The sequence below is a fragment of the Mytilus edulis genome, chromosome 13 (genome assembly GCF_963676685.1).
Source record: "Mytilus edulis chromosome 13, xbMytEdul2.2, whole genome shotgun sequence".
Classification (NCBI taxonomy): Eukaryota; Metazoa; Mollusca; class Bivalvia; order Mytilida; family Mytilidae; genus Mytilus; species Mytilus edulis.
The window spans coordinates 4,454,202-4,468,412 of record NC_092356.1 but is presented as its reverse complement, the minus strand read 5'-3'; the positions used below and the strand labels follow the sequence as shown (position 1 = coordinate 4,468,412).

The following is a 14,211-nucleotide window of genomic DNA, read 5'->3' as shown; positions in this document are numbered from 1 at the left end:
CATAAGTACAGAAATCTGAAGCTGATAATAATCTTATTGAACACATTGTGTTTTGATTTTTGTAAGAGTAATCTCCAAAATCAGTGGACATAATAATAAACCAAATGCTATTGAATTCCAGTAGAACTTATACATTTACTGCTACCTATTATTGTGTAATAGTTCTTGGCATGACCTATATACCATAAACATGATGAGGAATGTTTTACATGTTCTATTTTGTGTTCATCATTCATATTTTGTAAATGTTTAGTGTGTGTATTTAATAATTTACTTGATACTGCATTGTTTTGCATTTGCGTGAATATTTTGGAACACTAACATTAAGATTCGTTAGGCTTATATTTAAGGAATAACAGAACTGTAGTTGAAGAGTGTCCACCATCAATTGTCGATTTGCAGATGGCGACACATCAGTTGCAGTACTGTTATTCCGATTCTAATGCATAACAAAAAGAAATAATAAATTAGAGCTTGAAAAAATGTATAAATTTAACAAACAAAATAATTCTGCAAAACATTATGAATGATTTTGGCGCCAAGACTTCATAGCTAAACGTGACGTCATGCAAATGAAAACTTACAAACTGGAGGTTATTAAGTTACCTCTACGGTTCAAATTCGGTTAAATCACATTAAAACGGCTATTTCGAGGTAGGTGTTGGTTAATATTGTAGTAATCGAACATTTGTTGTTCCAATCCATTCAAAATGGTGGGTCCCTCCTTAGTAACGCCTGGTCAACTGTCGATTCGACGGCAACTTTTAGCCAATGAAACAAATTGTTACATAAAAAATGCATTATAATTTATGTTTTACTCTATAACACATTATAATAAGACTTAATGTGTGCATTTGAACACAACAGTAGCAACGTTTAAAGCAGAATCTGCTTTCCCGTCCGGAGCACCGGATTCTACCCCTTATTTTGATGGGGTTCGTTTTGCTTAGTCGTAATTTCTCTATGTTGTGTCTTGTGTACTTTTATTTGTCTGTTTGCCTTTTGTTTAAGGCTTGGTGTTGTCATTTTTCATTCGGTCTTTCATTTTTTACCCTCTGGTAACTTTTGCCCCTCCTTTCACACAGGAATAATACTACCTTAACATCAATAGTAGTCTTTTTTGTTTTTTAATTTTGCCATGTGATTATGGACTTTCCGATTATATTTTCCTCTAAGTTCAGTATTTTTGTGATTTTACTTTTTCCTCAAGGATAGTATTTTTAATTCAAAAACACGTTATTATATATTTCAAATACTTTAAAATAACTGACAATTATGACTTAAACTGTTGGTATTTGTTACTGCTTTTTTTGCTAGGATGCTCATCTGACCCATATACATTTTGTTTTTTAATTCTCAACCTATTTTGATAGAAGGGAAGTGCCAATATTGTTAAGAAGGAAATGGACCATGATAGATAATTGTATATTGAAGATTTGTTGCGTTGAATAAACGACAGTGCTTTCGGACACAAGAAATTATTAAACGTGTAAGTTTTAGTTTTTTGAACATTTTTATCTGAAACATAAGATATAAAATTGTTTAATTTGTGGACCAAACTTAAGGTTTCATTTACCCTAATTCTGTATGATTAAGTAAAATATAATTGATAATGGAAAGGGGGAATGTGTCAAAGAGACAACAACCCGACCAAAGATCAGAAAACATCCGAAGTCCACCAATGGGTCTTCAACACAGCGAAAAAAATTCTGCACCCTGAGGCGGGATTAAGCTGCCTCCTAAATAAGAAAATATTCTACTTCAGTGAAAATGAACGTCATACTAAACTCCAAACATAATAAATTATTTATAACTAAAGAACATACAAGACTAACAAGAGGTAGAGGATCCTGACTTTGGACAGGCGCAATAACGCGGCGGGATTAAACTAGTTTTGTGGGGTTCGTGTTGTTTATTCTTTAGTTTTCTATGTTGTGTCGTGTGTGCTGTTGTTTGTTTGTCTTTTTCATTTTTAGCCATGGCGTTGTCAGTTTGTTTTAGATTTATGAGTTTGACTGTCCCTTTGGTATTTTCGTCCCTCTTTTGTAAGATCTAAACTCCCTATTCCTCTAGTCATAATAGTTATAATAATCATACACACAACAACACGCAAAGTATAACTCGGTTTAAAGGGAGATCGAGTCCGATGTCAAGAAAAAGTAACAAAAGAAGCTAGGCAAATTGATAATAATACATAAATCAACAAAAACTATTAGCTGAAAACTGAAATGCCAGCTTCAGATTTCAAGTATCCAATTTAAACAAACACGTTTTTTTGTTATTGTGCAATTAATCTTAACTTTTGTCAATATCAAGTATGTGTCTTTAGAAGTGATTGGACATATAAAGTCAAAATTGAGTACCGAGTACCAAGTCCGTTTTGCTTCATCGTTTACACTCTTTTATGCTTTGAAGACTGTATTTGCTTGTTGTTTTTTTTTTTGTCAATTTTCATATGAGGTTGTCAAGTGACATAAACTTCAACGTGTTGAAGGCGGTCACTGAGAAAAGTAGAAGGTTTTCAGTTTTTCCGTTCTTCGATATTAACATCCTTTATGTTGTATTATACATATTTTTTGTCGATTGTTACATGAGGTTTATATTTTCTCCCTTTTTGATATGTGTCACAATTAATGTTGTGTTCAACATGTTTATATTTGCGTATATTAATCTATAAAAATCATTAAACTGCCAGTACCTCTACCAGTGTGCGCTTTTGTTAAATGTTTTTCTTCATTGAAGTGATCTGATGAGTTGGGCACTTTTAAATCTTAAATCTTTGCAGACTTGGTAATATTTAAATATTTTAACTGAGCATTTTAGACGGGATATTTATAGTCCAAATGCACATATTGTCATCGTTTATCTTATTTTAGAGAATATTAACGAAGTGATGTTTTAAAAAAGTTCCATTTATCCCTCCCAGAAACATTATGTGTGCACCTATGTTTGACATTATCACTTACATATCTTGTCAAGTTATCAATGGTTTGACAAAATAATTAATGATCTGTTCTAATTTACCTACTTCCTTCTCTAAACTGTTATTACTTATAAGGAACCTATCTAGAATCAATATAAGGCAGATGTGTAAATCCAACTCTAAATGTATGTATTCGAATTCTTAGGTAGGTTTTACCTTAAACGTATTTTGCACAACTTTTTGGAATATTAGATCCTCAATGCTCTTCAACTTTGTACTTGTTTGGCTTTATAACTAATTTGATATGAGCGTCACTGATGAGTTTATGTAGACGAAACGCGCGTCTGGCGTACTAAATTATAATCCTGGTACTATTAAGGCATTTCAATCTTTAATATACTATTAATAATTATGAACTGCTGCCTATGTTACAAAATATAACATAACTTAAATATCAACAGTAACATAAATAAATAACAGTAGTATACTGCTGCCCGAAGTTCATAAATCGATTAAGAAAAACTAATCCGGGTTACAAACTAGAACTGAGGGAAACACACCAACTATAAGAGGAGAACAACGACACAAACCCGATCTATCAACCAGATCTGTAAACAAGATCTATATACAACCTAATTCAACCCGTGTGTACACATTTTTTATTGATATGTTAGTTTGTCACAATGTGTAATGTACCTGAGTTTTAAATGCAAATAACAAAATAGTTTTGTCTACATACAGGTGTTATCAGTTGGATTAAGTTAAATGGAAACGAAAGTTGGTATAACGGAAATACACATTTCATATACAATCTTATAACAGGCTAAAAGGATGGCAGGTAAACAATCTAACTTTGATTTATATCAACAAACTTAAACATAAAGTGAAAATGAAGTAACGGTCTGCTGTCTATGTAAAACATACATATATTAAAGTGTAATATGAAGATAAACAAACACAATACTATCTAATTTGTCACGTGTGTATCCAATTTTGTTTATTTTTATCTTAGTTTTCCTTTTCACCATATGGATATACCTTGGTTTTTAAATTCAAATTACAAAGTATTGCGTAGTTGCTATAACTAGATGGAATTCAAATGGAAACGAAAGTTGATATTACGGGAAAACATATTTCATATCAAATCCTATAACAAGCTGAGAGAATGGCAGGTAAACGATTTAACTTTAATAAGCATAGACAATCTTATTTATAATGTGATAGAATAGTAACTAACTGCTTTTTTAAAAATGTAAATCGTGTCGTGTTGTATGTTCATGTACATGTCTTTTAAATTGGAAACGAAAGCAAATATTACGAAAATTCACGGTTCAGCCCCAAATGTATATAACAGACTAAGAGGATGAAAGGTAAACAATTTAAATCTGATTCATATAAAAAAATCATATTATCTTTAGGTTCTTTTATCACAAAACCACGAATAAATATTTATACACATAAACAATCTCGAATACATCATTATCACAACCCGTCATCTTTCTTTGATTGTGATATCAGCTAATAAGACTTCTCCCCGAACTAAAAATCATCAACATACCGATTGCAACTGGTGTAATATGTTCTACTTACCCTGAGATAAACCAAGTTCTGGAAGGGTTCGTGTCAATTTTTCTGTTTTTTTTTCGAAAAATACACCAATTGCAATGTTTCCTGCCATTTATAACCGAATTACAAAGTTAAAAGTATATTGCGTAGTGTTTAATTTTAGTACGTCAGTAAACTGTAGGCTTACGAGACTGTAGGTAAGCAACAACCTTAATTTGTATATCCTTCAATTTGTTAAATGAGTACGAGCAAAGATCTATTTTAAGTTATTCTGATTTCACATTGAAAATGCAATTTTAATGAAATCGCATCAACATAGCTGAAAAATGACTTGTTTATATTGAAAACAACAAATCATAGATTAACAGGTTATTTTGAGATAGATAACGATGAAGGAAATTTTCAACTACCTTGACTGTCTATACAGTTTTTGCAAGGGCTACTTGCGAATTTTTTTTATTGGGTTGAAAGGTAACATTATACAATAAGGTCTAGGGTTTTGCCTAAATCTGCAATTTTTAAAACTGTCAATTTTTTTCTAAACAATAAAATTGAGAATGGAAATTGCGAATGTATCAAAGAGACAACAACGACTATAAAGAAGACAACAGCAGAAGGTCACCAACAGATCTTCAATGCAGCGAGAAATTCCCGCACCCGGAGGCGTCCTTCAGCTGGCCCCTAGACAAATAAATATATTAGTTCAGAGATAATGAACGCCATACTAAACTCCAAATTGTACACAAGAAACTAAAATTAGAAAAATACAAGATTAACAAAGGCCAGAGGCTCGTGACTAGGGACAGGCGCAAAAATGCGACGGGGTTAAACATGTTTATGAGATCTCAACCCTCCCCTATACATCTAGCCAATTCAGAAAAGTAAACTCATTACAATATGTACATTAAAATTCAGTTCAAGAGAAGTCCGAGTCTGATGTCAGAAGATATAAGCAAAGAAAATAATTAAAATGACAATAATAAATAAATTACATCAGATTACTAGCAGTTAAATGACATACCAGCTCCAGACTTTAATTAAACTGATTGAAAGATTATGTCTTCATGATATGAATATCAGGCACAATCCTTCCCGTCAGGGGTTTAGTATTATACCATCATAACATATATGAGAAGAACATAACCCGTGTCATACCAACAACTTGTTTTTAAATAACTGTGTTTAGTTCCGATGGAAACACCCTATAAGTGAATCAATATTAACGCCAAAATATGCAATCTTTAATGACCTGACAACAGTATCGTAACTATATCCCTTCTTAATAAGTCTATTTAAAGTTTTTGTAAGCTTCTGGGGACAATACTGACATTTTTGTGCTTTATGAGGAATATTTCCATAAAATATTGAATGTGAAATACCTGAACGTAAAAGAAGTCTGCATATTGACCTATATTTACGAATGATGTCCTTATACCGACGATAAAATTAAGTAAATGTTTTGACTAGTTTGTGATATCGAAAATCCTGGTGTAATAATTGTTCAGTAATACATAAATTTCTCTCGTTAAAATCTAAAACATTGTTACAAACACGAGCGAATCGTACAAGTTGAGATATATAAACACCGTAAGACGGTGACAAGGGAACGTCACCATCTAAAAATGGATAATTAACGATAGGAAATGAGAAATCATCTCTTTTATAATAAATTTTAGTATTAAGCTTTCCGTTAAAGATATAGATATCAAGATCGGGGAAAGGGCAGTGGTCATTGTTAGTATTAGCTTTATTTGAAGTAAGTTCAACAGAATAAATTTCTTTAGTATACATACTGAAGTCGTCATTATTGAGAGCAAAAATATCATCCAAATATCTAAAAGTACTATTAAATTTGTGTATCAGATGTTGTTCGATGGGTCTTTGCTGATTTTTGTCATAAAATTGTAACTCATAGCAATACAAACACAGATCCGCAATCAGTGGTGCACAGTTAGTACCTATTGGAACTCCGATAACCTGGCGATATACGGAATCTCCAAAGCGAACAAACATGTTATCTAGTAAAAATTCAAGTGCAGAAATAGTATCAAAGCATGTCCAATTGACATAGTTTTTTGGTTTATTGCTACTAAAATTGACCTTATAGAGATTGAATATATATATTCACATTATGACTTTTTAAATGCCTATTTAATTAAGTGTGTGAATTTTTTCTTAATGAGAATGTGAGGCAATGTGGTATATAGGGTAGGAAAATTAAAATTTTGAACAGATTCAAAATCACCAATATAAGCATGCAATTTATCAAGTACTTTCAATGAGTTTTAGATACTCCAAAAGTAATTAATTCCACTTTTTTTAGAAGGCCTTATTTGCACAATTCATTATCAGGTTTTTGATTGCACCAAGTGTACTGGTAACAAGAATAGATAATTTAATAGTGGAACAATGGCGAAATAAATCTATATTTGTAAGGTGTTTATGTAGCTTCGGAAGCCATTACATAGTTGAGACTTTCATTGTTTTTGGTTCTGCTTGTACAGCGGTAGCTAAAAGTTTATAGATATAGGAAGATGTGGTGTGAGTGCCAATGAGACAATCTCCATCCAAATAACAATTGAAAAATAGGTAAACCATTATAGGTCAATGTACGGCCTTCAACACGGAACCTTGGCTCACATCGAACAACAAGCTATAAAGGGCCCCAAAATTTCTAGGTTAGTGTAAAACCATTCAAACGGGAAAAACAACGGTTTAGTCTATATAAAAAGAACGAGAAATCTTTGTTAAAGATGTTGTTTTCTGAAAATGAAGTCAGTTGGAATGTTGGTGAATTGGTGATTTCTTTTTGTTGAACCTCAATTTAAAATTTACGTCAAACAATTATAATATTATTAGCAGCTTTATCGGCCGGGACAAACACACATTCCTTGGCTAGTTCTTTAAGTTTATGTTTGACACGAGAAATAAGTTTATTGTGGTTATTGTTATTTTTCTATGGCACTTTTGGATAAGCGATTTGGAAGACTGAGACGTATAGATACCTTTTGAACAATGTTGAATGAGTTTAGTATTTAATAGTTTTCCATTTCTTAGCTTCATATTTGTTTTTTTAGTTTGTGAATTATATTAGAAAGGAGCAAAGGCTGGCGTCCAAAATATAAACCAGCATACAATGTATTAAATTATGTAAAACTGATAAATCTGTTCGGCTAAAAATGGTTCGGCTAAAAATGTCAAACGCTATCCGTATTAATTATCCGAAAAAAGATAGGGTATCTCAGGGTAGCGACTGACGTCTGACTAAATAATAGAATGGGGCTGAATATTGAAGTCCTACTTTTAGAAAAATATTCCTAAAGTAACGAACTAGAGAAGTTCTCGCTCTGACACACACTCCATAATCTAGTATATTATAAGAGCATAAACCTGAAGCACGGGGCGGCACTACAAGTAATCGATGCCTTGTTAAGACTGTTTAAAAAAAAAACCAGATCCCTGGGATTTTATTTAACAATAAAAAACTATCCAACCAATATATTCAGGGAGAGATTACACTAATAGAAAATATATTTAAATTAATTAAAACAAAATAGGAAAATTTTGCGCGACTTTTACAGTTTGCATATGAAAAATAGTACGGTCACTTATACTTTATTAGGCGTTTTGTAGAAAAAAATCTATATTATGGAAGAGTTTGAAGGAAATACGTTTTCCCCAACATAACGTTTAATTTGTGTCTCTTATTTCTTTGTTTTGATTTGTAAGTCCACTTATGTATTGATGAGCTTTTTCCTGACGAAAATTCATTTATTTTGAACTTTACTCTACTAATATTTTTATTATATCACATCATCTGCATATTCAAATCTCGTTTGATTTAAGTTTAATGTTCAAAACAAATGTACTGTGGAGAACTTAACTGTCAACAAAATAAGTGAAGGCATTATTAATGTACAGTTTTGGATATATACCTTCAACCATGTTTTACCATGTTTGTTTTATTTTTCTAATTACAGATATTATAACACCAAACATATCACTAGCTCTGTATCGTTATCTATGTCACAACATCGTAGGAACAGAAGAACATGTTAACACAATCAGATTAATGAACACGGTGAGAGATAATTTGTCAAGTGACAAGTCGAGAACAATTATAACAAGTGGAAGCTATGGAGAAGGACTTGAAATGCGAGGAAGTGATTTAGATATAATGCGAGTAAGCAAATCTATCAAGGTGAATGCAGATGAACAACCCGACTTTGATCCAAGTATAACTTATCTGTCCATGGATACAGACGATGTAAAACCTGGTTTTACTCAATTAAGACTAGAATATAGCAGAGATCAGTCTTTTTTTGAGTGTTGTGAAGAGCATAATGGTAAACATTATGTTTCGAGTGCATTATATAAGGGAAATGTTTTATTAGTTGGGGATGATAATGGCGAAACAATTCATGGACCGTGTATAACTGACGAAGCAGGAATGTTGGATTATGCCTTATCTTTGCATTGTAAAACGTGGATATTTTCTGCTGTAAATTGGATAACAAGATCAGGTAGCTCATGGCCTAGTCATAACGTCACACAAAGTATTATAAAACATGGGGTACTTTTTGTACCGATCGGAAGTCACGGATCACCAAAGGAAGATCTAGAATGGCGAGTATCTTTTTCAGTGGCTGAAAAACTTCTAATTAATACATTTACTCACACCCAATTAATGTGCTATGCTCTCTTAAAAATAATTTTGAAAGATGTGATAGCAAATGATTCTGAATGTAAAGATTTACTATGTTCTTATTTCCTGAAAACAATTATTTTCTGGATATCTGAAGAACTCCCATCATCTGTATGGAAACCTGATAATATTATAAATTGTTTTATGCGATGTTTCAGCAGGTTAGTCTATTGTGTCGAGCATTCAGTTTGTTCACATTACTTCATTCCTGAAAACAACATGTTCGAGAACAAAATAGAGGGCCGTGCTCGTGATGTACTTTTAAACAAATTAAACACGTTACACAGCTATGGTTGGCGATGCATTCTATTTTCAGATCAAATATCTAACTTTGCTGTATCGATGTGGAATTTTCCAATTGAACCATTTACATTATATGTAAATGACGTTAAGAAAATAGTGCAATCCAGAATTTTGTATTTTGCAAATACTTAAGTAAAAACTGATTTTGAGTTAGATATATTCAACACAGGATTTTTACATAACATATGGTTTCACCATTTTTCACTAAAGCAATTATATGCATACTACATATCACAGAGGTGTAATATTCTAGCTCAGCGTTTACCACTTGATGGTGCAATTATCAACAATAAATACCAATACAAACAGTACAAATCCTGTTTAAGTACTCTTCTAAAAAATGTCTATCATGATGCTGTTTCTTGATGGCTTATGGTAGCTTCATTGTTTTACAAAACAAAGCAATACAGAAAAGCTTTACACATCATTAGGTATTCTATATCGAAATGTACTTTCGACAAACTGTTCTTAGGAATGACTCTATCAGAAATCCATTACCAGTCACTTAAACTGCTGTCATTCAACAAGACGATTGTTGCTTATCTGCTTAAATTTATGCTCGTAGATTCTATGCGATTTACGGTACATTCAACTTTAACACCAGATGAACTTTCAATGGAGGGAAGGAATATTATGCATATATTTCCATCCACAGCGTATGCATACTTCCTTAGTTTTCTTTGTCATCATTATCTCAATAATGTTAGACCGTGTCAGGATTCCTTAGAAGATCTAGAACTTGTTATAGCAGAAAGTTATTTGATACCAAATTGGAATACGAAAGATGCCTACACTTTATTAGGTATTGCTTTAGAATTACATGGCGACAAGGAATCCGCACGACAAGCATTTTTACAATCTGTCGAATTATCCAAGGATTACTCTCATAGTTTTGCCGCATGGAGACTTTTGTCTTTGCATTGAATAATTCATTTGTGCATTTGTTGATCTGTTTAGCTGATAATTGTGTAGATGTGTACCTACAGTATACTAAACAATACCACATGAGTTAGAATATGCTAAAGATATGCATGTTGCTGATACATTTATTCAAATGCTAAGCTCCTTTATCTTATGGAACATGAAATAGCTGCTGTAAAATGAAAATAAAAGCTCATTTGTTTTACATAGGTTTAATTGTAAAATTATTCCTGTCTCAGCTATTTTAATACATGTAATATGAAAAGAAAAATAATAGATATCTCTAGCTATCATTCTCTCTTATTTCATATTTTAGTTTTATAGATATCTTTTTCTAGACAAAACAAAATTAAAGCAAATCGTATTCATTGAAGGAATTCAACAGTCTGTTCAATTGTATTGACAAACTTGAAGGTAAAAACGAAAATTGTCAATGCAAGAAACGAATCTGTTTTGTATATAGATCTCGATATAAAATGTATCAAAATATTAGAACATTTTTTTCATTTGTAAAATCTGATAATTGCTATTCTCTGGCGCAAACGGGACATCTTCTGAAGTAAAGTGAGGGGTGTATGATAACGAGTCTACTCATTGATGAAGTTGAGGAATTAAAACATACACTCAACAATGTGGTCCTGTTAATGATTTGTATGAATTTGATTCTGAAAAAATGCATAGTTAGATGTACATTATCACACACATTGCTTATTGATATGCAACATTTTTTACTTAATTAACAAATTCCATTGCATTATTGTAGTATTAAACAAATTTTTAAGACGTTTTGACCTTTGCTTCTTCAGTTCCTTTATATATTTTTGTAAACTACACTTTGATGGTATATCCAATTTCGCTAGTATATAAATGTTTTGGCACTCTTAATCTCCTATTTGTCAGTACAGCAGTTACTTTAAATACATATATGTAACCGTTAAAGTGATGGTGTTTGTCAATAAAGGGATTCAACGATGATTAAAGAGGAACAAAAGATACCAAAAGGACAGTCAAACTCATTAATTGAAAAAAAGGCTGACAACGCCATAGCTAAAAATGAAAAAGACAACAGACAAACAATGGTACACATGACACAATATGGAAAACTAAGGAATAAACAACACGAACCTCACCAAAAACTAGGGGTAATCTCAGGTGCTCCGGAAGGGTTATCTATAACTCTTTCAAGATGTAAGCTATTCATCATATATATTAAAAGATCAACATCAGATTTAACATCCTTTTTTAGAAGTAAAGATAATAAAAGGAAAAGAACATAATAAAATCAATAATAAAAACTTACAATAGTTATCAAAAGTACCAGGACTATAATTTTATACGCCAGACTCGCGTTTCGTCTACGTAAGACTCATCAGTGACGCTCAGATCAAAATAGTTAAAAAGCCAAATAAATACAAAGTTGAAGAGCATTGAGGATCAAAAATTCCTAAAAGTTGTGCCAAATATGGGTAAGGTAATCTACTACTAGAGTAAGAAAATCCTTAGTTTTTCGAAAAATTCAAAGTTTTGTAAACAGAAAATTCATAAATGACCATATAATTGATATTCATGTCAACACCGAAGTTCTGACTACTGGGCTGGTGATACCCTCGGGGACGAAACATCCATCAGCAGTGGCATCGACCCAGTGGTGTAAATAGTTATCAAAAGTACCAGAATTATAATTTTATACACTAGACAGTTGAAACACCAAAAGGATATTTAGACGTATAAGTGAAAAACAACCATCATCTCTGAACTAGTATACATATTCGTTTAGGGGCCAACTGAAGGAGGCCTCCGTTTCGATCCCTTACATCACTGAAGAGACATTTATTGTTGAAATCCGGATCTGGTGTACTAAAAAAATATTGACACCGTATGTTTGTGGCATAACTTCGTGGCCACAAGTTAAATTTTGTTGTCTGTTTAGTATTAAAGTTAATATTAAAATCCATTTTGTTACATCTTGTCATAAATTTTATGTGGCAATCGCCAATGTCAGTCAGCAGGGTTAAAGAACATCAGTTGCTCGACCGGTTAGTCAAATGCGTTTTGTTTAAATATACTTTTCACTTTTTTGGTCTTTTGGAAAATGTTGTTTGTGCTGATTTAGACCCTTCTACAACCAAATTTGTTTTACATGCACACGTATAAAAATTGCGGTTTTATCAAACGCAATCATAGGTTTAAACGTAGTATTCAATTTAGACTCGTTTATATATATAGACCCGTTTATATATATATATATATAGACGCTTATATATATAGACGAGTTATATATATATATGTATACAACTCGTCTAAACATCAACCCAACAATGTTAGATCTGTAAATTTGCTTTCGAAATTTTTGGTTCTTCCCTCGCCGGGATTCGAACCCATGCTAATGTGATATCGTGACACCAAATCGCCTGCAAGGCAGCCGTCCCGCTAGACCACACGACCACCTGGGCTCTCAAAAAAGAGCTTTCGCTGGCCGTGTGTTACCTTTCGTCGTCAGTTTTAATCTAGCGGCGTACTACAGTAAATGATATATAAGGCATGAAGATGTTATTGTTATAGATCAGCTAAATTATCTATAGTAAAGGATCCTACAAATTAATGTAATATACAGTCACAGAAAATAATTATATTTATAAGTACGTCTGAGTCAGTGAAAACTATACAACAGATGTATCCATCGGATTGCCATCAATGATGGTAATACATGGCTTTGTACATAATGTATAAACAACTCGTCTAAATATCAACCCAGCAATGTTAGATCTGTAAATTTGTTTTTGCAAATTTTTTGTTCTTCCCTCGCCAGGATTCGAACCCATGCTACTGAGATATCGTGACACCAAATCGCCTGCACTGCTTCCGTTCCACTAGACCACACAAACACCTGGGCTCTACAAAAATAAAGCTTTCAGTGGCCGTGTATTACCTTTCCTCGGCAGGTTTAATCTAGCGGCGTACTACAGTACATGATATATATGGCATGGAGATGTTATTGTTACAGATCAGCCCAATGTCTATAGTAAAGGGTCCTACAAATTAATGTAAGGTACAGTCACAGAAAATAATTATATTAATAAGGACGTCTGTCTGAGTGAGTGACAACTCTACAACAGATTTATCCATTGGATCGCCATCAATGATGGTGATACATGGCTGTGTACATAATGTATATAAAACTCGTCTAAACATCAACCCAACAATGTTAGATCTGTAAATTTGCTTTTGAAATTTTTTGTTCTTCCCTCGCCGGGATTCGAACCCGTCCTACTGTGATATCGTGACACCAAATCGCCTGCACTGCAGCCGTCCCGCTAGACCACACTACCACCTGGGCTCTACAATAATAAAGCTTTCTGTAGCCGTGCGTTACCTTTCCATGTCAGTTTTATATATATATATATAAAGTGCCTAGAAAATCAACCTAACGATGTCAGAGTAGATTTGATTCGTAGCTTCCTCCCCAGCGCCGCGGCTGGAACCTGTACTTTTTATTTCTAACTTCTACGACAACACCGCCTAGCATTGCGCAGAGACCTATTCTTTTTAGTGTACAGAAATGATCATCTACTCATCTCTTCAGTATAATTACAGGATGCTAATCTATTTTTAGAACCATACAATCACTGTAAATTAATATATGTATATCTCTGCCTATGTGTAGTGACAACTGCAAATTATACCTTGTCCATCGGATTTCTTATAATTAAGAAATACCAGGCGTTAGAATATGTATGAAGGGCCTAGAAAATCAATCTAACGATGTTAGAGTAGATTTGATTCGTAGCTTCCT

At 32.8% G+C, this 14,211-nt stretch overlaps 1 protein-coding gene across 3 annotated transcripts; it reads left to right on the top strand.

Annotated features, from left to right (window-relative positions):
- Window positions 1–3,666: 3,666 nt before the first annotated feature.
- LOC139500653 (uncharacterized) lies at window positions 3,667–10,620 on the top strand. 3 transcript variants are annotated; one of them, XM_071289412.1, is made up of 2 exons: window positions 3,667–3,761; window positions 8,470–10,620. In XM_071289412.1, exons 1-2 carry the CDS (start codon window positions 3,755–3,757, stop codon window positions 9,627–9,629), a joined length of 1,167 nt encoding a protein of 388 aa, XP_071145513.1. In that variant the 5' UTR covers window positions 3,667–3,754; the 3' UTR covers window positions 9,630–10,620. The 3 variants fall into 3 exon arrangements, with proteins under 3 accessions (XP_071145513.1, XP_071145512.1, XP_071145511.1); XM_071289411.1 differs by lacking the exon at window positions 3,667–3,761 and adding an exon at window positions 4,017–4,095; XM_071289410.1 differs by lacking the exon at window positions 3,667–3,761 and adding an exon at window positions 4,027–4,293.
- The last annotated feature ends 3,591 nt before the right edge of the window (window positions 10,621–14,211 follow it).